Genomic DNA, 20,949 nt, shown 5'->3' with positions numbered 1-20,949 from the left:
CAGTGTGCCGCGATCAACGCACGCGTTTTCGTAGCGATACCAGATTATATTTTGTAGCAAAAAGTAACAAATTTAACTAAAACGAAAACGAAAACCAAGAGAAAACAAAACCAAACAAAATATTTCAAATGAATAAACTTTTTCTGTGATTTATGAAAAAAGTATGCAAAGACAGACAGGACAGACACAGACACGGACACAAAGCACACACACACACAACAGCAAAACACTCCAGCATGAAGATAAACTAAACAAAAACTAAAATGAAAATGAAAATTAGGCACTTTAGTGAGAAAAAACAAAAAAAAAAGTAACGCAAGTAGATGCTGAAATGCAAAGCGAAATTGTTTAGAATTATTTGCTAGCCCCCGAGAGCGGAAGAAAAGTACATTAAAATGAACCGAAATTTGCACACACTCAAAATTAATGAATGCCAAAAAACAGAAACAAATATCAGCCAGAGGAAAAGTTTTCGAGAAGTAAACATTGGATTCCGTTCTATATATTTTTGGGTTTCCTGCGAATTTTTGCACACATCAAAAATGAAGGCAGGGAAGATGGAAAGCTAGAAAGAGAGCTACAGATAGAGAGATGAAAGAACAGTGGTAGTGACATTGTAACGAAGCATGGCAACGCACTTTTTGCACTTTTTCCCATCCCGAAGGTTACGTCCATAGTTTGTAAGCCAATGGCCAATGGAAACAGCAAAATCGAATCGAATCGAATTGTACGAATCGAGTGAATATGAATCAACTGAAGTTTGAACTGTGGTTTTCGTTTCTATTTTGCAATCTACACGGATACACGTATCGATCGATGCTTTTTTCGAGGCATTTTGTTCTCAATTGAATCAAATCCTTTTGCACAACATTCGCGAAACAAAAGAACAGATGAGAAACCAAGCAATTAAATAAGAGAAACAGAAAACAGAAACAGAAACAGAAACAGAATGAAACTAAGCTAATCCCTAAACGTAATCGAAATGGTACATAAACTAAGAATGTTTTTAGCTGAACGTGTCTAGTGGTATTCTATATAGTATATATTGTAGTAGCTAAGCGGCAGGGTTCCGGTTCCGTTCCCCCTACCCTATAGATAGACATAGCCATAGCGATAGAGAGAGAGAGAGAGAGAGCAAGAGAGAGCGCGAGCGAGAGTGAACCCTGGCAGGAAGGTGGGAACGAAAGGTAAAACGTAAATCTATTTGGAACGGGGAGATACGAGTGCGAGATTGAAGGATCCACATAGAGGGATACGAATGAGATAACTTAAATATTTTTAATGCATTGAATTTGTCGTAAATATTTAATGTACCTTTGTTAAAAACAAAATAAATCTATTAACACAAATCAAGTAAAGCAAATTATGAATAGATGGAGCATGCAACATTTTTGTATAGTTATAGGGTTCAAATCGGGGGTTGCCCAAGCCCGAAACCCACACCCCCCCAACCCAACCGCATCCCTCTCCCTTGAGCAGAATGTGTGGATAAATTTTGTAAATATTTGTAGTTGATTTCTAAGTAGCGAAACGATGGGCTAAATACTCGTAATAACAGAGGATCGGATACGGAATACTGAATATTGAATGTTTATGATTTACCATGCAGAATGGAGAATGGCAACTAAATACAATTTGAATAAGTTCAACCTGTACAATAATTTAATATTAAATACAAATAAAAATGGCAAAACGCCAGCGAAAAGTAATCCATGCTGAGAGCAACACTATTATTATGGATGGTGTCCCACTTTGGGCATCCAACGAAGGCCACAAATTACATGATGAATGGCTGGGTCCTTCACCCATAAATATCAATCTAAGCTAATAATTTCTGATGAATGAAAATGTTGGCTTGCTCTGAAATTAACCTCATCCCCCGCCAATTGAAATGCTTAAAGTGAATGACGGTTCGGTAAGTGGGGGAGGAGGAGCAGCAGGAGAAAGAGGCATCATCAGCAACAACATCCCAGGCCCAAAAGCAGACCCAAAAGCATTAATTATGTAAATGACACAACTCTTTTTTATTTCTTTACATTTTGTTTTGGGGCAAACAAATGTCAAACAATATACACGAGACTTTTTTTTCCGTCTATGGGCCGACTGCCTCCCGATTGCGTCATTCGTCTTGTGGCTGTAACTGGAAAGAGATGAGCTCTGGGCTCCGTTCCGTCTCTGTGCATCGTATCTGCAGGCAATCATCTCTGCACGATTCCGCAACAGCCGGCCAGGCGATAGGTTCCTGAAGCATTGACCAACCTTCAGAAACCCATAGCCATTCGGTTCGTCATTGCATTATAATTTAGCAATAACTAAAAAAGTGAGTGACACAATGCGGAACACAGAGGCAGCGCAGCAGCACAAAAAGGTAATTCTTCACATCGTGAACAAGCCGTAAAAGCCAAATGAAAAGCGCATTCATTCACGTATCCATATTCATGCAGCTCGTGAGGTTTTTCTCTACAAACGATGACGGCTGAGGCCAGAATCCATATAAATAAGGCTATAAATAGACGTCCATCAAAGGGGGAAACACAGAGACCGCCACTACAGAAGCTACCTCACAAAACTTGGACGACAAGTGTCAAGCATTCCCTCACATCGGGTTAGTCATAGCAAAACCCTTTCCATAGTTGGCCATGGGCAAACATTTGCATATGGAGCGGCTACGACTTGCAGGTTGGGGCAGGTTTTATTTCAGGTTAGTGTCAATGAACAGAACATTGTGAGTAATTACTATGGTAAACATTATACTACGCTGTTGATGAGGTAATGGAATTCCTAATTGCAAAGCCAGAGACTAAAGCTCGCAACAAAGTGTTGAAGGCAGCACGCTCCGCTCTTCTTTGAATACTCAATTAATTATTATCAGCTGATGATCATCGCTCACCTCGCTCACCCTTCAAATAACAGAACTATTTTGCATGCCATGCCTCACTCGTGTTAAGCTGATTGACAGCCCAAAGAAACCAAAAGCGCGAGGGGGTTTTTCGCCGACGGACATGTAAACAAAGCAAGACAATCCCACAAGCGCAGAGAGAAGAGAGCCGCGTCCAAGATCTTCTCTCGCATCTTCTCTTCATCTCGCGAAAGCTTCACTGCGAACAAAAGCTCGCTTCGGCAGGCAGTCTTTTGCCGTTCGTTTAATTGTCTCGCGAATCTTGCCCCGTTCAGACGTCGTCGCTCGTGTGTGTGCTGTGCTGTGCTATTCGGTTCTATCAATTCGGCTTTGCATGCACCCAAGGCTAGGTGCCGAATTCAGTGTTCGATTGATTGATTGACAGACGGATTCAATCAACACGTATATGCGATCAAAGTGATATTATGATGTGTCCGGCCCAATTAAAAGCGATGGCCATCGGCATCGCCTGCATCTTGGCAGCGATCTGTGTCTGCGAGGGCTCCTCTCTGGTGGAGCCACCGATGACCCAAGCGCCGCCTACTCTATCGCCAGCCCATGTGAGGTCGCGCTTGCGCACCAACTTCCGAGTGCGTTACAATTTTGTGGAACTTTTTGTGTAGCTTTAAAATTAGTCTCGGGTGAGGTGACGGTGTCCGTGACGATGCTGGTGCCTTTGGGCAGCAAGTCTCGTTTTTGGTCTCGGCGCAAGTTCATTGAGCTGGCCTCGTGTGTTTGCTTGTGTCGCGGGGGTTTTCTTGGTTTTGTTTGTGTGACTGACGCTGACTGGTCTGTTCTCTTCCTCCTCTGTCCTTCTTCTGCCCTTAGGCCAGCCCCGTGAGTGCCCCAACGACTCCGCCCCGCTGCGAGTACAAGGAGCTAATGACGAATTTGCACGACCGAGTTGGCATCTTGGCGACCTTGGACGAGGACCAGCGCCATCGCCTGGAAGTCATCGATAAGAAGTGAGTAGACTTTTGGCCCCCACTCTCCCACTCTGGCCCAAACAGGTTTGCGTATCGATGGGCACGTAATGAAATATCTTTGGGAAAAAAACCGGTAAAACAAAACAACAAGAAACCCAATAGAAGATGTTATTGGAAACGCCAGACTATCATCTTCAGCTATTGTTTCTCTGTCAATAATCCAACGAATCCCAAATGCGATTTATTTGGCAGAACAATGACTTCAACAAGCAAATCTTTAATGATGCTCAAATAGCACGGCAACAGGGCAATTATCCATGAATGAAGCAATACCCCAAAAAACATCTGCTGCCCGGCAATTGCTGGCCATTAAGTATAGTAATTGTGTATTTTTTGTTGCCAAAATTCGCACACTGCTTCCAAGTATCAGAGTGTTTATAATTCGGTCATGTTTGAACAGCACTCGCTGTGCCGCAGCCGCAGCCGCCGACGCCTGTTTGGTTAATATATTTAAGACTTTTGTGTCTATAATTGTGGCGCTTATTTACGATCGACTTCTGATGGAGAGCAGCAAATGCCAAGTTCTTATGTGCTTCAATTTCTTTGCGATAAACGAGCGAAATCGTTTTTAAAAAATGAAAGAAAGAGAATGCTGCGCACAAAGAAGGAATGCAATAAGTCTCTCCCACTTATCAGAACGGCTGCTGCGACCATTAGACAGGGTCACCAAATGGGGTCAACAATGATTGTGCGAGTACGATTGTTATGCCACAGCTGGAAAACTCTAATCTTTAATCATTGTTTTCTTTATGCCGCAGACTGGATCAACTGGTGGACAGCAATGCCGCTCGCATGGAGTCCCTGAAGGCGCAGCAATTGAACTTCCAGCAGCGGTTGGACAGCTTCGAGCACATCCAAAGGCTCTCGCGCAGCACGCTGGATGAACTAAAAGGTGAAACAGACTTGACCTTGGGTCCCCGAAGAGTTAGGGAGTTGAAGCAAAAGCTAAGCAATCGTCGAAAGATGAAGGGTAATCCTGCATGTTGTGTGGCGAATGTTGTCTTTGATGTTGTGCTAACTCTGTGAACTCGATAAGGAAACCCCAAGCTAAAATTTCTCTTTACAAACAGATATCTCCCGCTCCGTTCGCTCTGCTCCCCAGCAGTATGCTCCATTGCCAAACTCGAGTGCTGGCAATATTGATATTAGTCTTACGGATCGCTTGGATGCCTTGGCCACGCTGCTCACCTCCACGGCGCTGAGTGTGCGGACCGTGCAGGAGGATGTCTTCAAGCTGACTCAAGCAATCAAGTGAGCAACTAAATAATGTGTAGCTTCTATGGATATAATCAAAGCAATTTCCTTTTAGTCGCCAGCGTCGCCTGTCACATCGCAGGGTGCCGCCCAATCTCATCGGACAACCAGGAGCCGCTGCCTTTCCCGCCTATCCCCGAGCAAGTCCGGCCACCAGCTGCCTGCAGTATTATCTGTCGGTGCAGGGCATTCTGAAGCTGCAGCTCACCCCCGAGTCCGAGTCCTTCTATGTGGCCTGTGATGGGGATTGGACTGTGATACTCAACCGCAGCTCCGATGAGATCAACTTTGAGCGTGGCTGGCTGGACTACAAGGATGGCTTCGGCAATCTGGCCGGCGACTTCTTCATTGGCCTGAACAAGCTGCACGCGCTGACCTCTGCGGCCATCCACGAGCTGCGCATCGTGTTCGAGGACTTTGACGGCCATGTGGCCTACGCAGGCTACTCCACCTTTGCCATCGGTAGCGAGCGGGAACTGTACCCGTTGAGTCTGCTGGGTCGGTTCCAGTCGGAGCTGAGTCCTTCGGCAGGAGACTCCCTCTCCTACCACGCCGGTGCCAAGTTCAGCACAATCGACAGCGACAACGACAACTGCTTGGACTGCAGCTGCGCGCAGAGGTACAAGGGAGCCGGCTGGTTCAACAACTGCGGCACCAGCAACATCATGGGACAGTACCACCAGCAGAACTATGCCAAGGCTGGCGAGTCGGGCATCTTCTGGGACACCTTCCAGGGCAAGGACTACTCGCTGCGAAGGGTCCGCATGATGATACGCCCCATCGGAGAGGAGGAGGCCCGCCGCTAGCCCATGACACTCTCTGTTCCTCTCTGTGTGCTGCATTGGAACTGCCATTTTCGTGTAAATCAGGGATCCCCCAGGAGAACCAGCTGCGACGAGTGTTCGCTTTTGTATGCATTTTAACCCCCAGCCTAGCTTTATACCCGATACCCAAACTTGTGCGTGTACCCACTCGTATGTGTAATATTTATGGAAAATTACTTAATACCTAGATAATACATTAATGTTATGTGTATCCATTACATCGAGAGATTCCCTAGAGTACGTCATTCGCAGTCGGAGATGTTCAGACTAATCGCTCGTTTGTTCAACATGCGATGCCTTCAGCATGCAATCTTAGACTCTGTATAAAGAGCAGGCAGCTCTGTGGCTGCTGCTAGTCAGTCGTGTGTTCTCCGTGGAGTAATTTAAACATGGTCAAGACTTGCTTTTGCCTGGTGCCACTACTCTGCCAGCTGTGGGGCCTTCATGCCGCGCTGCTGGATTCTTTGGTGAGTCAGAGCAACATCTACTACCTGCAGCCCGAGACGGAGCTGCCACTGCAGAGCGTGGATCAGGTGGCAACGGTGGATTCGGTCAAGCTGATTGTCCACGGCTACTTGGCCTCACGGTCGCACGGCTCCATAATGCCCCTGAGGAATGGTGAGGCCTGGCGGGTAGTTCAATCCTTTAGTTCCTATGCTAACGCTGCTCGAACCTCCAAGCGTACAGCTCCCAGGGATATGAGAATGTGCTGGTGGCTGACTGGTCGCCTGCCGCCAGTCTGGATTATCCCAGCTCGCGCTTTGCCGTGGGCAAGGTGTCCCTGGTGCTGGCCAAGGAGCTGCAGAGGTTTCTCCTGCGACACAGCATAACCACTGCAGCAGTCCATGTGGTGGGACACAGCCTGGGCGCCCATATAGCTGGCCGCATTGGCCACTACTTTAATGGCACTCTGGGCAGGGTTACGGGTCTTGATCCTGCGCTGCCACTTTTTACACAGCGCTCCGAGGACAGTCTTCGCTCGAATGCAGCGCAATTTGTGGATGTTATTCACACGGATTACCCGCTCTTCGGCGACCTAAGACCCCGCGGAACTGTTGACTTTTATCCCAACTTTGGATTCGCCCCGCAGCCAGGCTGCGAGGATGTGGACCTAATTGCTGCCAGTAAGCTCCTCCGCGAGGCTTGTAAGCGACTTCCAACCTTCATCTCTTACCAATTCACCTTTCGCCTGCCTCCCAGATAGCTGCAGCCACAACAGGGCTGTCATGTTCTATGCGGAGTCAATTGGAATGCCGCAGAACTTTCCAGCTATCCCCTGCAGCTTGAAGGCCATCAAGAGTCGCCATGTCGACAGCTGCCTGAGGGAGAGCTCCAGGTCAAGTCATAATGGAACGAAATCTGAGAAATTGGATGACTCTGAAGTGGTTTTCATGGGAGAGCAGGTTAGCCGCAGGTGAGACAGTTAACGGAAATTTAAATTCAAAATTTCTTTACTTTGTATTATTATTTATTTATTTCATTACAGCGTCTCGGGGTATTTTTACTTGGAAACTAATGGAGCACCACCTTACGGCAAGGGGAGGAACTCAAAGTATCGACCACTCGACTAATTACATCGCATATACCATTTTCCACTGTTTAGACATACTTTTGGCATGACCATAACTAAATTAGAATAATAAATAAAGCAAAAACGTAGATATCCTTATAGTCCTTGATGTCCTTGGGAGGTTAAAGTGATGCGGAACATCCTGCCGATTTCGAGGACATGTATCCTGTCCTCATCGGGTGAGAAATGGCCGAGTTATAGCGATTTACTTGAAAATCGATTTAAATATAACGGTCAGCACTGTGGCGCCCCCACAAGCAGCGGCATTTTCTAGAACTAATAATAATTAGTTCCAGCAGTGACCGTTGGTAGCTGGAGCGCCAGTGTGCAAAAACCAAGTAGCACAGTGGCGCCCCCAGCCGAGGCGGTAAATTCTCGAACTACGATATTTTAGTTCCAGCCTTGGCCGCCGTGATCGAGGGGGCGCCACTGTGCAAACGACGTGGTTGTTGTACAACAAAAATTGTTGTTGTACAAAAATAACAAAAACAACTTTTGTTGTACAACAAGTAAAAATTTGTTGTACAAAAATAACAAAAACATCTTTTGTTGTACAACAAGTAAAAATTTGTTGTACAACAAAAATTGTTGTACAACAACCACGTCGTTTGCACAGTGGCGCCCCCACGATCACGGCGGCCATGTCTGGAACTAAAATCGTTTAGTTCGAGAATTTACCGCTCTGGCTGGGGGCGCCACTGTGCTACTTTTTGGACAACAAGGATCCTGTTTTGTTTTGTTATTTTCTCCTTTATTTGCAGGACAATCGGGTCGTGCGACGACTTCCTGTGATCGGAAAAACATCCTTGATGCGACAGAGTCCTTTACGAGGATCAAGGATCAAGGACATTGGCTCCAGACATATTTTTCTCATTATCTCCGTTATTTTTGGGAAATAAAAAAAGTATCCTTTGTCCTTGGATAAGGACCTCCACCTGGAAACCATATTTAACGGTTTTATCAGCTATTTGTGGGCCGATCTGGTCGTGTGAGGGCTTCCTGTGATTGGAAAAAGGTCCTCGATTCAATGAGGTCCTTGTCAAGGATCAAGGACATCAAGGATACAATTTTTTTTTTTTTCCCCCCCCGTTTTCCCAAATAAAGAGCTTTCGATTATTTTTTACTCGTCGCATTTCGTGTGTGTTTTATTAATGGCAAGTAATTCTGCACTTAATCCTAGGTTTTTAAACCAAATTAATTCAAATCAGATGAAGATCAAACAGGGAAAGGGCCCTTCCACCGATTTCAAGGATATTTCTTAACTTAATTCCTAAAAAACAAATAACAATGAAAATGCATTAACAAAGATACAAGGCCACAGTTCGATTCGTTTCGTTTCCACCTTGAGAATTGGGAGTTACGATCCTCCTAGCCGTACGGAGCGTAGAGGTTGCCATGCGTTGAGCTCGAATGAAAGTGCACCAGATTGCCGTGCGTTTGCACCGGTGGCTGGTAGTAGGCCGCCTGATGGTACAGCGCTGGATGGGCGTGCTCGTTCACTTGGATCTGATGGTAGTTGGTGATCGGCTCGTGCTCCACTACTTCGCGCACCGTCTGGAACGGATGGTTGACCACAATGCGACGCTTGTGCAGAGTTTCGCTGGTGGCTGCCGCATCGGTCGGAGCCGCTGTGGCGGCGATAACGCGCTCGTTTGGCTTCAGGTGTCCCGCGCCGCCATTAAGGGAGACATCCACATCCTGAGGCTGTGCCTGGACGGGCGTGGGTGTAGCCTTTGTGGCTGACACATCGGCGGCAGCTGCTGGAGCCTCCACCAGACGTTGCGAGTATTGCTGTCGCTGCTGTAGACGTGCCGATGGCTGCTGCTGGTGCTGGTGCTGCTGCTGTCCCTTGTCGCAATCCGGAGTGATCGTGGATGCCACCACCATGGGCTGTTTGCCCTCATTCCGATTTGCAATTTGGATTTGAATGTGTGTATCCTGGGACGCCTTCTCCTTGGGCGCCTCTACCTCTTTGGCGGGAGCCTCCATCAGCCTGGCCGACTGATTTTCGGGACTGATTCTCATTTGGGAGTAGGGAGCACTGTACTCCAGATCCTCGGCCAGGGGATTGCGTTGACGTGACGACTGGGTATAGTATCCCCGCTGAGCGGCAGGCCTCACCGAAGCCTTGGCATAGACCACCGTGGGACCCACGTGGCTGCGCAGATAGGGCTTAAGCTCGGCCACATGGGCGGGCACTTCGGTGATTCTCTGCTCCTTGGGCGGCGTCTGGCTGCTGCGACCCAAGTAAATGTTGTGCTGGGAAGGCGGCAGATGGATCTTGTGCTCGTGCTTGATGATCTGCGTGCGCGGCTGCTCCTGCTCGACCGGTGCCAGCTCCAATCTCGCTGGCTTGGCTTCCACATTGGCTGAATTGACGTTCGGCAGGAACTCCCCTGCGAAGTAGTCTTCATTGTTGTTGTAGGGCTGTCGGTTGTAGCTGGTCCTCTGCTGGTAGCTGCGCTGGGGCGGACGCTCATAGTTGGGCACCTCGTTGGACGGAATGTTCCTGGAATACTCCTGCTCTGGCTCCGCGCGTGTGATCATGTTTGGTGTGAGGTGCTTCGTGTTGATTTTGATGGGATTGCCATTGCCATCGACGGCCGAAACCGAGGTGGAAGTGGTCTGGCGACTGTCCACAACATCGCCCGATGGCTGCTGCTGCTGCTGCTGCTGTGGCTTCTGCTGCTGTAGCCGTGCCTCCACGTACTCATCCTTCGGCGCCTGATCGTACGAGGGCATGGTCGTCACACTGGAGCCAACGGTGGTCGTCTGCTGATCCTTGGACTGGGCTGGGGAGTCGTAGGAGTCGTAGGAGGGTCGATATTCGTTTCCATTGCTGTTGCCGCTGTAGCTCTGGGTGTTGTAGCTCTGTCCGTTGTTGCTGTAGGCGGCAGCCACCGCAGGGTGCGGGTGTCCCAGTGGCAGCAGAGTTTCCCCCTTGGGAATCTTGGCCACGGGGTGATCCAGCTCCACGACAAGCGTGCCCGCCGGCTTGATCAGCACACGCTCCTCGATGTCGTAGAACTCCTTCTGGATGGCCGGATGCCGCACCTCGTACTTCTTCGCCTTGAGCGCCGGCTGCGCAATCTGAATCGTTTTGGTGACCATCGGACGCTGGGGCTGAGCATAGCTGCGCGGAGGAGCAGGCGGCAGATAGCCCGATCCGCCTGGATAGGACGAAGCCTGATCGCCGTAGTCATCGTAGCCCTGCGAATCGTATCCCTGGCCATCGTCCACCTCTGGCGGGTACTGTCCCTGGTAGTCCACCTCCTGGCCCTCGTCGTAGTTGTAGAGATTTGGATCGTAGCTGGGTCTGTTGTAGCTGGTGGCTGGGTTGTAGCTGGATGTGGCATCGTAGCTGGAGGCGGCATCTGATGGATGGGAACCACCAGCAGGCACGGGAGCACCGGAGGATACGGAGGAAGAGGAGCTGCTGCTGCTGCTGCTGCCGACGGGTGTGGAGGCGTGCACGGCGGCTGCCACTGGCGCCTGGGAGGGCTCATATATGGGCTTGGTGTCCGGGGCGACCTCCACATTGGCGCTTTGTACCTGCGAGGACGACACCGGAGCAGCCACTTGCCGCTCGAACATGCGCAGCTGCTGCGACCGGGATCCACCAATGGCCACCACCTTCTGTGGCGCACTGTCATCCGCGGAGGAACTCACACCAGAGCTGGTCTGTGTGTAGCGCTGTGGCGCAGGATTCGATGATTCATAGACCTGCAAAAAGGTAGCCAAGAATATTTATTTATTCACTTAATTCCATTCATGGGGGAATACTCACAGTCTCGACGGTGGGTCCGTGACTGTGGTAGGACTGGATGTACCGCTCGAACTCCTGGTTCTGGCGCAGCTGTTGATTCCGCTGACGGAATTGTCCATTGTGCGGTGCCTGGAGCTGCGGCTGCAGTTGCTGGTGCAAGCGGCGACTGTGATTGCGACGACGTTGCATGCGTCCCTGTCCCTGTCCCTGGCGAGGCGTTAGCTGAGCAGATTGCTGCTGCTGCTGTCCCACCTGTTGTCCCACTTGCTGCTGCTGCTGTTGGCCCATCTGTGACTGTGACTGCTGCTGGGACCTCTCTTGAATCCGCTCAAAGCGCTCCTCCTCGTTCATCATCGCGGGACCAGCTTTCAGCTCCGCTGGCGCACGTCCATCCACGTAGTTAACATCCGCTGGATTCGTGGCCGGTTGCTGGGCAATGGAAATATTCACGTGGGTGGCTGCCTCCACATAGCTCCAGCCAGCCAGCAGCAGGAGCAACAGCAGTGCCCGACTCATCATGGTGAAGGTAAAGGTGTTTGCTGTGATCCTGGGATACCCGAATAATAAACCAATTGCGAACCGTTTGACGATCGCAGACCACCTCCAAAGCTGAACGCGTCTCGCTGTCTGAACAATTGGTGCGTTGTGCCGCGCATATTTATACCGATTTACGCTACGCTTTGAAATGGAAATGGAAATGGACTTGGGGGAGCGATCGCAAATCGCGATCAGTGTCAAAGTCAACTGCGACGACGCCACTACAGGTAAACACCCTGTTTAGGGATGAGTCTCAGATGCTTGCCCCAGTTCTACAATTAAAGGCATCGACATCGGCATCGGCATCGCATCACAACTCGACGCATCGGAACGCATTCATTGGCGATCGATCGTCTCGATCGATGATCGCTGATCGTTGATGGATGATGCATTCAACAAATTGCTGTCGTCGCTTCACACTTGTGTGGCACGCTCCTCCGATTTGGAACTTTGCGAATCGTATCTCAAATTCGAATTTCAATCGCCAAAAACCCGCACCACCAGCCGTAATTGGACACTGCCACATTGTTTCCAGTAATTGTCGGAAGGTCGAAGTCAGGCAAAACTCTCTTGGCGACTCGTTTGAACTTGAAATCTGAGCAGAGAGGCGTTGCACTGCCACTGCCTCTGCACTGGTCACCCCCAGTTGGTCTCTCACTTGATTTCGGATGGGGTTTGGGATTGGAATTGCTGGTCAGGCACTCTTGCGCAACTTTAAAGTTGGCGAATATTTGCATTCGACAAGAAGAAGGTAAAGCCTAATCGTGTGAAGTACAGACCAATAAAACCAAAGTCAAATTCGAACAGCACTGGCTGGTGCCTCGAAGGACTGAGGGCCGCTGTCTGCACAATTTTCAGTCATGCAAACAATTTACTTTATACTATTTTACATTTAACTGCTCGAGTTGGATATTTCTTTGCCATGTGAGCCTTCTAATTAATTGAAGCTCCACCAATCATTAGGAAAGACTTACCCCATGGATACTGACACCAACACCAAGGGCAATGAGGATCAGCTTGAACACTTCAAAAAGGTTGTTGGTTGACTTACAATAACTCTTCAAACATCACGGATGAATAGCTGTTGATCTCTGATGAAGTTTAAATCCAATCCAGGGCACGCCGTAATGTCTGAAAAAATTCCAACAACTCAATCAATAATTCACTTTATATAATTTCACTCTTTTGTTGGAATTACAAACCTTTCCGATAATGTTGGAACTGCTTTTGGAACTCAACTAAAATTCTACACTCCGGTAAGCACAACAAACGTATACTTGATGCCAAGATATGGCAAAATATATCCCAAAACTCCTACTTGACAGCACAAAATTCAAATGAGTAAATAGAAAAGAATTTACATATTTTGGAAACAAACAAAATCGAATGAAGCCAGCGAATTATATTCGAATATGCCGAGATATCATCCATTTCTGACTGTCGGAAGTACATCGATGAACACGCACAGATCTGGAGCTGGAAGATCCGACATCTATGGCTTTGTGACGATGCCCTGGCATTTTCAGCAGTACCAGCTGCCGATTACTCTTGCTCAGGTGAGTGCGATCGATCGAGAGTGGGGGCCCTGCCCTGCATTTGCAATGAGGAGCGGAGCGACTAATGTGAACGGGCCACAAATGGCGTTTATTTATGTTCGAGTGGGAATCAAAAACCAGTAAAAAGGGTATATAAACATGCGCGTGCATGTGCCAGCCCAACAACAAGAGCTAATTGTGGTCTGGCTTGGTTATTACAAGCTAAAAGCTACGCGAATAAACACAGTCCAAGGCGCGACTTAAAGTAAACATTTTGGGGGAGAGATCTACAAGATTTTCTCAATATCCTTGGCAATGTCCATAGGATCGGTGGTTGGGGCATAGCGGTTGATTGGGATTCCCTCTTTGTTGACCAAGAACTTTGTAAAGTTCCACTTGATGCCGCTGCCCAAGGTGCCAGTCTGTTTGGCCTTCAAGTACTTGTAGACCGGAGCGGCGTTATCGCCGTTGACATCAACCTAACCCATGAATGAACAATCGTTAAACTACCCGCGCAGCTGTGGAAATAATCTTACCCTGGCAAAGATTTCACCAATATCGGCCTTTGAATCGCGCAGATGGCAGACCATTGCCTCGCCATCGGCCTCCGGCATTTGGGAGTTGAACTGATTGCAGGGGAAGTTCAGAATGGTGAGGCCGCGCTCGCCGAACTTCTCCTTCAATTCGGTCAACTTTGCGTAGTTGTTCTGGGTCAGGCCGCACTTGGAGGCGATGTTAACCACGAGGACCACACGGCCCTTGTATTTGTCCAGCGACACTTCATTGCCATGGGTGTCCTTAACAGTGAACTCGTAGAGAGAGGCGGCGTTCTTGTAATCTCCGTTGGCAGACATGTCGATCTAGAACAAAGGGAAATTTATTGCCGATTAGTGGGTCTCCTTCCATGGGGGCACGCACAACTACAAGATAACAAGCAACAGAGGTCTGGGGGGATAGTCAACGCAACATGTTTTTAGTTCAGCATAGAGATTAAGTATCAGAAATTAGTCATAAGCAACTACTAGTACAACTACAACTCGAACACGCACTACTCACGGCAGCTGCTGTGGAGTACTGGGGAAGGCAGACACTGTCGGCGGCCGCACAGCTGACTGGCAGCAGGACTGTGCAGAATTTCAGATTCTGCCTTTGGCTCTGACTAAGCTCGATGACTGGCCAAAGGATTCTGCGACTTGCTGTGGCCCGTGTCGAGTAGCACCTGAACACTTGCTGCGAAATGGTCTGAAACTGCCTGAGACTCATACTTTAATGGCTGCAAATAACGATTGGAAAATTGAGACAATTAAAGCAATAAGGGAATGCCAAGTACTCGTACTTGTCGGGATACAAATGTGTTATTCATGAAGGGCAAACTCGAACCTACATATGTATTTGTCGCCCCACAATCAGGAAGAAAGGAGAAACGGGGGGGAGGCGGTGGCTATGTTCGTGTCCGTGCCAGTGGCTTGTTAGGGTCATTTATTACGCATGCAAACGATAAAATACTATTGTGGTTGGATGTGTTCTGGTAATTACTTGCTTGGTCATGTACAGGTAGGAGCCCAAGGCCACGGCCAAACCGCAAAGCACAAATTGGACAACCAAGCGGCCAGCCATTGCTCTCTTTCTCTCTTTCACTGATTTCTGATTTCACAAGAATCAGGAATGTATAGTGTGGTGTATATAGTATATGTTGGGCGAGTATATGCTGTGAGAAAATGACTCAATTGTGCAAGCTCACGCTGATATGCGACACAATCGCTGGGGGGGTGCAAAGTGCAACAATACAACAGGCCGACTCTTGCAGGTGTTTTAAGAAGCGCTTTCAGCTCTATTTAAAGGCTCCCTTTATCGCCACGTAATTTTCAAAACAGTCTGCGAAGGCTTGTTATTGTTAAAATTCGGTAAAATGCTTACTTATTTCGTAATCGCGAAAACTTTGGAAGCGTAAATAAAATGCGGCCGGCTTGTGAAGAGTGTGACCGCGGGCTTTATATACTCTCTGACAATCAAAAATATACTGTTCTTACTTTTTAAATATACTGTAAATATACCGTATATCCCATATCATTTTACTCGATTTTGGTGTTCCACTTAATATTACCAGCTATTTAAGATTCTCAGCGCTAAAACTATTATTTTATCCAATTAGTGAATTAATTCTGCATAAGATTGGCTAGCTTTCATGACTTGCATTTGTTGGATTGTTTACAAAATAAGGGTCTTGCTAAAAAGCTCATGTTGCGAATTAGAATCATCCCTCAAATCAGCTGATTGCAAACAGTTCACCCTCTGCCTTGACTGTGACTGTGACAGTGACTGCTGTGACGGCACATCCGTTTTCTGGTATTTTCAGTTACAAACGGTCACATACATAAATTTTCTTCTTTCTTTTGTGCGTGTGCGTGTGTTTTGTTTTTTACAGAACATATTTTTTTCCAAATTTCTAGTGAAATGCAACCAAAATAGTATAATGCCAGTGTTTTAGCGAGTCAGCAGGACAGGAGTCGGCCTCTTTTACGGTCTAACGCAAACACATCTTCACACATTCAACGCCGCCCACTGCCCGCAGCAGTGATACACGGATACGGATACACATCCGCACCCACCGTACACACCCACACACACAGGCACAGACACACGGCTCTGTGAGAGGAAACAGCCTCTAAATGATGCTCTCATCCATAAACAACTCCTTCGAGCAGGACACCCACGATGTGGACGCCAACTGCGACGGTCCCGACCTGGACTTTGTGTACTCCGATGTGGATAGCTACCAGAACGAGATCGCCGAGCTGTATAGCTACACGGAGTACAGTGAATTCCAGTCGAATGTCAAGGCATTCGAGGACCAAATGGAGCTGTACGACCTGCCGCCCAACTGGCAGAAGCAGGACTCAGCCTCACAGCGCAGCATTGTGATGAAGCTCATCGACCAACTGGAGGTCTCAAATCGAACGTTACGCATGCAGGCGGCTCGGTGCATTCTGTATCTGGCCCAGGGCTGTTGGGCCGAGGTGCAATCGGATGAGGAGCAGCACCAGAATACGCGGGACAATGTGATTGTCCTCTACGAACTAGGCGTCTTCTCGTCCTTCATTGATCTGCTCAATATGGAGATCGAGAGTGCCTGCTCCCCGGACATTGTGGCCGTCAAGATCACAAACGTCACCCTAGTGGACTCCACAGACATCCGAGTCATCCTCTCCGTGCTGTACATCATCACGGAAACCATTCGGGATGAGCGCGAAAAGGCCAGTGAGGACTACAAGGATCTGGCCGAGTCGTTTGTCCAGGAGATCAATTCCCCCCTGCCCGATGGCGAGCTGCTGGCCGTCAAATTGCTCGGCATGATTACGCGCTTCTGCAGTGGCGCTGCACCACAGTTTCCCATGAAGAAGGTGGTCCTGCTGCTCTGGAAGGTCTCCCTCCTGGGTCTGGGTGGCATGGATGTCCTGAAGAATCTCAAGAATGAGTACCGACTGAAGGTGGGCCTGGATCCGATCACTGAGGATACGCTAGAGGTCACAAAATGCATGCGAGCCAGCTCACCCCCCGCCACCGCAACGGACATACTGGAGAATCAGTATCCCAAGAGGAATTTCAAGTGAGTAGAGTCCCCTGTCCCCCTTTATGGTGGATTATCTTTAATCAAACATTTCCTCTGCTTGCCATAGACGATCCCTGATGAAGCAGCGCTTCTTGGACGAGCCGGAGCAAATCGACATGGAGATGAGTGGCAATGAGGGATCGGGGAATGCCAACAATTCTGGCGGCAACAACGGTGGCAGCAATGGCGAGGAGGAACTCTTGCAGTACTATCGGCCCTTCGATGATCCCTCCTCCTCCGCCTCAACCACGGCGACGGCCAATCCCAACAATCAGCCCAGCCTCACAGCACCCCTCGCCGCAGTGCCCCCAGTGCAGATTACGGCACGCCTGCCCTGGACGCCCAAAGTGCGGCAGAAGGACATCGATCAGTTCTTGGATATTTCACGCAACAAATTCATTGGCTACTCCCTGATTGGGGATCACGAAAGCCTGGCGGGTCTGCCACAGCCCATACACGAGGGCTTCAAGACGCTGCAGCGGCACATGTACATGAGTCTGGCGGATATGCAGATCAAGAAGGAGGAGGACATTGCCAGAAATCCCATTTCCACGCACGAGGATGAGATCAAGCTGACGCCCGCGGAGATCCTGTACCAGGCCATACTGCCCAATCTGCCGCAATACATGATAGCCCTGCTGAAGGTGTTGCTGGCTGCCTCGCCCACATCCAAGTCGAAGACGGAGAGCATCAACATAATGGCCGATGTGCTGCCCAAGAAGATGCCGTTGACGGCCACCCAGTCGACCAAGCTAACGGTGGACATGGGCAGGCACAAGGAGATCATTGTCAAGGCCGTCTCGGCCATTATTCTGCTCTACTTGAAGCACTTCAAGATCAACCACGTCTATCAGTTTGAGTTCATGTCGCAGCACTTGGTGTTCGCCAACTGCATTCCCTTGGTGCTGAAGTTCTTCAATCAGACCATCACCGAGTACGTCAACACCAAGAACAACATCCCACTGCTCGACTTCCCCTCCTGCGTGATCGGGGAGCAGCCGGACCTGAGCGGCGACAGCTTCGTCTATGGCGCCGACATGTCCGACAAGCCCTACTCCTGGCGCAATGTTTTCTCGTGCATCAATCTGCTGCGCATCCTCAACAAGCTCATCAAGTGGAAGCACTCGCGTGTCATGATGCTGGTTGTGTTCAAGTCGGCGCCCATTCTCAAGAAGACGCTCAAGGTGCGCCATGCCATGATGCAGCTGTACGTGCTGAAGCTCCTCAAGATGCAGACCAAGTATTTGGGCCGCCAGTGGCGCAAGTCCAACATGAAGACCATGAGCGCCATTTATTCCAAGGTGCGCCATCGCCTCAACGACGACTGGGCCTTTGGCAATGATCTCGAGTCGCGTCCCTGGGACTTCCAGGCGGAGGAGTGCACGCTGCGTGCCTGTGTGGATCGCTTCAATCTGCGACGCTACCCAGAGGCCACCCAGAAGTGCGGAGCGGGTGGTGGCAGCGGCAACAACGGCGGCGGTGGCACGGCTGCCCAGAATGCAGAGAATTCGCAGCAGTCAAACATGAATGCAGGCAACGGCTATGGTGGCAATAATGGAGGAGCCGACTCGAACGGCTACGGCGGCAACAACGGAGGAGGAGGAGGCGGCGGCGGCAACAACAGTGGCAATAATCAGCAGCAACAGCAGCAGCTCAACGACTACGGTGTGGAGGGTGGCTTCCCCAGCGACGAGATTCTCACGCATTCGGACTTTGCCTTCTTCGGGCACTCGGGCTGGTGGGATCGCAAAGTGGAGCTGACGGATTACTTTAAGGCTAACTATGCAGTGTGGCTCGAAGAGGAGGTCTACAACAGTCAAACCGACTGGGATGCCCTCTAAAAGAAACCGAAATTAATGTCGGTGAGTAGTACTTGCGCGTGATTGAATGATTGTCCTTATGTTGTTTCCTTTTGCAGCTGCCTTTCCGGCTCGTATTCACACCACACCGATAGCGCCGCTTGAGGCCACAGCCTAGACCCACAACATATATAAGCAGAAAGTTATTACCATAGTTCTAAGCATAAAGAAGTACATACATTGATATAATCCATGTAGTCCCCCCCGATCAGCAATTAACTTACGCATCCAATTGGCAATAACGCTGCACCGCTCCTACTACTCACAATTCTAGCAGGTTGCAGGCTACAGATACGAATACTGAATACCCTTACTAGCGATGACAAGATTGTATATTTCATATTGGTTTTAATTTGTAGTTTACATATTTATTATTATTATTTCTCTTGTTCTAAACCACCCATAAACCCAAATTAACCTCCGCTTGGAACCCTTTGGAGATGGCTTCTCTAGCAGAATAAACAAATTAATTAGTTCGAAATGAATTCGATTCGATGATCATTTACTTGTCTTGTGTGTGTGTGCAGTTTTCTGGTTAAATGTTTCTTTATTTTCATTACTCGTATGTCTGTGTGTTGTGTGTTTTGTTTCGCACAAGAAAAAATAGAATTCTTTTTGTTTCATAGTCGTCTTAGGGGCTAACTTTAAACTTGTGGGGGTTCGGGTTGGGGTTAACTATACACTAAAGAATATGTACAAGGTTCACTCATCATATATGCGCATTTACATCGATATTTCCATCGTTAATCCCACACCAAATTAACCATTTTTCAGTTGGTTTTCATTTCACTTCAACGGGGGGAAGGGACACAAAAAAAAGAGTATGGTAATATAATACAATTATATAATATTTAGCACAGCTAAAGTATGAATTCCTGAACCGGGTTTCCTTCAATCTTTCAATAGAGAGAGACTATCCATGTCATCACATCTCACCCACATCACATAACAACTATCTTAAATACGAAATAAAACTAACTAATAAAAACGTTGTACATATCCACTCGTATGTATGCCTTAAGGTAAGGTATTCACTTTTAGCCACTTGCTTATCCTACTACTGCTCCATGGGGCAGGCCGTGGGTAATATTGTTGGGTTATTGTTGCTCGATCCACCCACGTAGAGCATACCGAAGCGTTTCTGCTGTGGCGGACATGCGGGCGGCACTGCCGCTGGCACATCGCAGCGCTCCTCGAAGTAGTGGACAATGCGCTGCAGCACGTACTTGAAGATCTTGTCCCTGGAGATTTCGCCATTCAAAAAGGTAATGTCCTTGCAGTCCCGATACTCGCTAAAGTTCTTCTCGTAGTGCGGCCACACGCACAGCTCAAAGTAGCCGGTGACATCCGGCGGATCATATGTGCGCTTCCTGCGCCGCTCGAAGCACTTTTCGTAGGGCAAATGAAAGTGGTACTTGATGTTGCAGAGGGCCAGCAGCTCCGGCTGGTTGAAGATCATGAAACCCTCGACCAGGAGAAAGTTGATTTTCTTATCCATCAACTGAGCAGCGAGTTGGGCATTCAATCGCATGATGTGCGCCGCATGCTGCTGCTGCTGTTGGAGCTGTTGCTGCTGCTGGTGCTGGTGGTGTATCTGGGGATGGTGATGCTGCCGTGGCTGCTGCTGCTGAGGCACATACTGATAGGCACCGTTCACGGCACCGGCCTGCTTGTAGTAGTTCGCATTGTAGTGGTGCTGGTGATACTGCTGCTGGAATTGCAGGGCATAGTGCTCGAAGTTAGCATAGGTGACCAACTGCTCGGCCGGCTCGGGTGCCAGATGCCGTCCCTTGATGATCTGGGCAATGTCATTCAACATCTTGCTCATGTCCAGCGAGGTGAGCAGCTCAAAGTTGATCACCTTCAATGCTTCGTTGAGCGTGTGTCGCCTGTCCTCCACAGGCAGAAAGTAGTCGTCCTGGGAGATTAGCTGAACATCGCCAATGGTGTAGGGGGAGTTCCACAGCGGTGCACCGCTCAGGCCCTTGAAGTATTCGTGCAGACTGTGGGCCAGTGTCGTCTTGCCGCCGCAAGTGACACCCGAAATGCCGATGACCAGCCACTGAGGCATCTTGTTGTCGACTGACTTTGGGATTCCTTTCCTGTTCT

The 20,949-nt window shown here is 48.9% G+C and overlaps 6 protein-coding genes across 12 annotated transcripts; 3 read left to right on the top strand and 3 right to left on the bottom strand.

The window, feature by feature from the left end:
- Nucleotides 1-3,144: 3,144 nt before the first annotated feature.
- Nucleotides 3,145-18,277, top strand: LOC117893034 (fibrinogen C domain-containing protein 1). 4 transcript variants are annotated; one of them, XM_034799396.1, is made up of 7 exons: nucleotides 3,145-3,489; nucleotides 3,728-3,864; nucleotides 4,644-4,855; nucleotides 4,956-5,136; nucleotides 5,195-5,972; nucleotides 6,324-6,325; nucleotides 18,267-18,277. In XM_034799396.1, the coding sequence occupies exons 1-5, from the start codon at nucleotides 3,325-3,327 to the stop codon at nucleotides 5,943-5,945; spliced, it is 1,446 nt and encodes a 481-aa protein (XP_034655287.1). In that variant the 5' UTR covers nucleotides 3,145-3,324; the 3' UTR covers nucleotides 5,946-5,972; nucleotides 6,324-6,325; nucleotides 18,267-18,277. The 4 variants fall into 4 exon arrangements, with proteins under 4 accessions (XP_034655287.1, XP_034655290.1, XP_034655288.1 ...); XM_034799399.1 differs by lacking the exons at nucleotides 6,324-6,325; nucleotides 18,267-18,277 and having other exon boundaries at nucleotides 3,145-3,411; nucleotides 5,195-6,181; XM_034799397.1 differs by lacking the exons at nucleotides 6,324-6,325; nucleotides 18,267-18,277 and having other exon boundaries at nucleotides 3,146-3,489; nucleotides 4,644-4,777; nucleotides 5,195-6,181.
- Nucleotides 6,332-7,579, top strand: LOC117893042 (lipase member H). Of its 2 annotated transcripts, none has more exons than XM_034799418.1 (4): nucleotides 6,332-6,581; nucleotides 6,644-7,087; nucleotides 7,164-7,377; nucleotides 7,450-7,579. In XM_034799418.1, the coding sequence occupies exons 1-4, from the start codon at nucleotides 6,353-6,355 to the stop codon at nucleotides 7,532-7,534; spliced, it is 972 nt and encodes a 323-aa protein (XP_034655309.1). In that variant the 5' UTR covers nucleotides 6,332-6,352; the 3' UTR covers nucleotides 7,535-7,579. The 2 variants fall into 2 exon arrangements, with proteins under 2 accessions (XP_034655309.1, XP_034655308.1); XM_034799417.1 differs by having other exon boundaries at nucleotides 6,644-7,108.
- LOC117893031 (probable serine/threonine-protein kinase yakA) lies at nucleotides 8,663-12,919 on the bottom strand. Its single transcript, XM_034799390.1, has 2 exons — nucleotides 11,321-12,919; nucleotides 8,663-11,256 (listed from the first exon to the last, which is right to left on the bottom strand). The coding sequence occupies exons 1-2, from the start codon at nucleotides 11,816-11,818 to the stop codon at nucleotides 8,902-8,904; spliced, it is 2,853 nt and encodes a 950-aa protein (XP_034655281.1). The 5' UTR covers nucleotides 11,819-12,919; the 3' UTR covers nucleotides 8,663-8,901.
- LOC117893044 (probable phospholipid hydroperoxide glutathione peroxidase) lies at nucleotides 13,580-15,375 on the bottom strand. 3 transcript variants are annotated; one of them, XM_034799420.1, is made up of 4 exons: nucleotides 15,289-15,375; nucleotides 14,428-14,644; nucleotides 13,908-14,231; nucleotides 13,580-13,850 (listed from the first exon to the last, which is right to left on the bottom strand). In XM_034799420.1, exons 2-4 carry the CDS (start codon nucleotides 14,632-14,634, stop codon nucleotides 13,659-13,661), a joined length of 723 nt encoding a protein of 240 aa, XP_034655311.1. In that variant the 5' UTR covers nucleotides 14,635-14,644; nucleotides 15,289-15,375; the 3' UTR covers nucleotides 13,580-13,658. The 3 variants fall into 3 exon arrangements, with proteins under 3 accessions (XP_034655311.1, XP_034655313.1, XP_034655312.1); XM_034799422.1 differs by lacking the exon at nucleotides 14,428-14,644 and having other exon boundaries at nucleotides 15,289-15,370; XM_034799421.1 differs by lacking the exons at nucleotides 14,428-14,644; nucleotides 15,289-15,375 and adding an exon at nucleotides 14,908-15,058.
- On the top strand, nucleotides 15,757-19,325 carry LOC117893032 (striatin-interacting protein 1 homolog). Its single transcript, XM_034799391.1, has 3 exons — nucleotides 15,757-16,978; nucleotides 17,049-18,843; nucleotides 18,900-19,325. The coding sequence occupies exons 1-2, from the start codon at nucleotides 16,041-16,043 to the stop codon at nucleotides 18,820-18,822; spliced, it is 2,712 nt and encodes a 903-aa protein (XP_034655282.1). The 5' UTR covers nucleotides 15,757-16,040; the 3' UTR covers nucleotides 18,823-18,843; nucleotides 18,900-19,325.
- Nucleotides 19,318-20,947, bottom strand: LOC117893041. The gene has a single exon (XM_034799416.1). It carries the CDS (start codon nucleotides 20,909-20,911, stop codon nucleotides 19,898-19,900), a length of 1,014 nt encoding a protein of 337 aa, XP_034655307.1. The 5' UTR covers nucleotides 20,912-20,947; the 3' UTR covers nucleotides 19,318-19,897.
- Between the last annotated feature and the right edge of the window lie 2 nt (nucleotides 20,948-20,949).

This window comes from Drosophila subobscura, chromosome J (genome assembly GCF_008121235.1).
Source record: "Drosophila subobscura isolate 14011-0131.10 chromosome J, UCBerk_Dsub_1.0, whole genome shotgun sequence".
In the NCBI taxonomy this organism is placed as follows: Eukaryota; Metazoa; Arthropoda; class Insecta; order Diptera; family Drosophilidae; genus Drosophila; species Drosophila subobscura.
Note: the sequence above shows the minus strand (reverse complement) of the source record. Positions and strands in the feature narration are given on the sequence as shown.

Bases quoted from the DNA above. Each gene is read 5' to 3' on its own strand.
- LOC117893034 (XM_034799396.1), top strand. From the start codon at position 3,325: ATGATGTGTCCGGCCCAATTAAAAGCGATGGCCATCGGCATCGCCTGC. The intron at 4,856-4,955 runs GTAATCCTGCAT...CTTTACAAACAG, and splicing joins CAATCGTCGAAAGATGAAGG to ATATCTCCCGCTCCGTTCGC. The intron at 5,137-5,194 runs GTGAGCAACTAA...ATTTCCTTTTAG, and splicing joins AAGCTGACTCAAGCAATCAA to TCGCCAGCGTCGCCTGTCAC.
- LOC117893042 (XM_034799417.1), top strand. From the start codon at position 6,353: ATGGTCAAGACTTGCTTTTGCCTGGTGCCACTACTCTGCCAGCTGTGG. The intron at 6,582-6,643 runs GTGAGGCCTGGC...CGAACCTCCAAG, and splicing joins CATAATGCCCCTGAGGAATG to CGTACAGCTCCCAGGGATAT. The intron at 7,109-7,163 runs GTAAGCGACTTC...CCTGCCTCCCAG, and splicing joins TAAGCTCCTCCGCGAGGCTT to ATAGCTGCAGCCACAACAGG.
- LOC117893031 (XM_034799390.1), bottom strand. From the start codon at position 11,818: ATGATGAGTCGGGCACTGCTGTTGCTCCTGCTGCTGGCTGGCTGGAGC. The intron at 11,257-11,320 runs GTGAGTATTCCC...ACCTTTTTGCAG, and splicing joins ACGGACCCACCGTCGAGACT to GTCTATGAATCATCGAATCC.
- LOC117893044 (XM_034799420.1), bottom strand. From the start codon at position 14,634: ATGAGTCTCAGGCAGTTTCAGACCATTTCGCAGCAAGTGTTCAGGTGC. The intron at 14,232-14,427 runs GTGAGTAGTGCG...CCTTTGTTCTAG, and splicing joins AGTACTCCACAGCAGCTGCC to ATCGACATGTCTGCCAACGG. The intron at 13,851-13,907 runs GTAAGATTATTT...TTCATGGGTTAG, and splicing joins TTGGTGAAATCTTTGCCAGG to GTTGATGTCAACGGCGATAA.
- LOC117893032 (XM_034799391.1), top strand. From the start codon at position 16,041: ATGATGCTCTCATCCATAAACAACTCCTTCGAGCAGGACACCCACGAT. The intron at 16,979-17,048 runs GTGAGTAGAGTC...TGCTTGCCATAG, and splicing joins TATCCCAAGAGGAATTTCAA to ACGATCCCTGATGAAGCAGC.
- LOC117893041 (XM_034799416.1), bottom strand. From the start codon at position 20,911: ATGCCTCAGTGGCTGGTCATCGGCATTTCGGGTGTCACTTGCGGCGGC.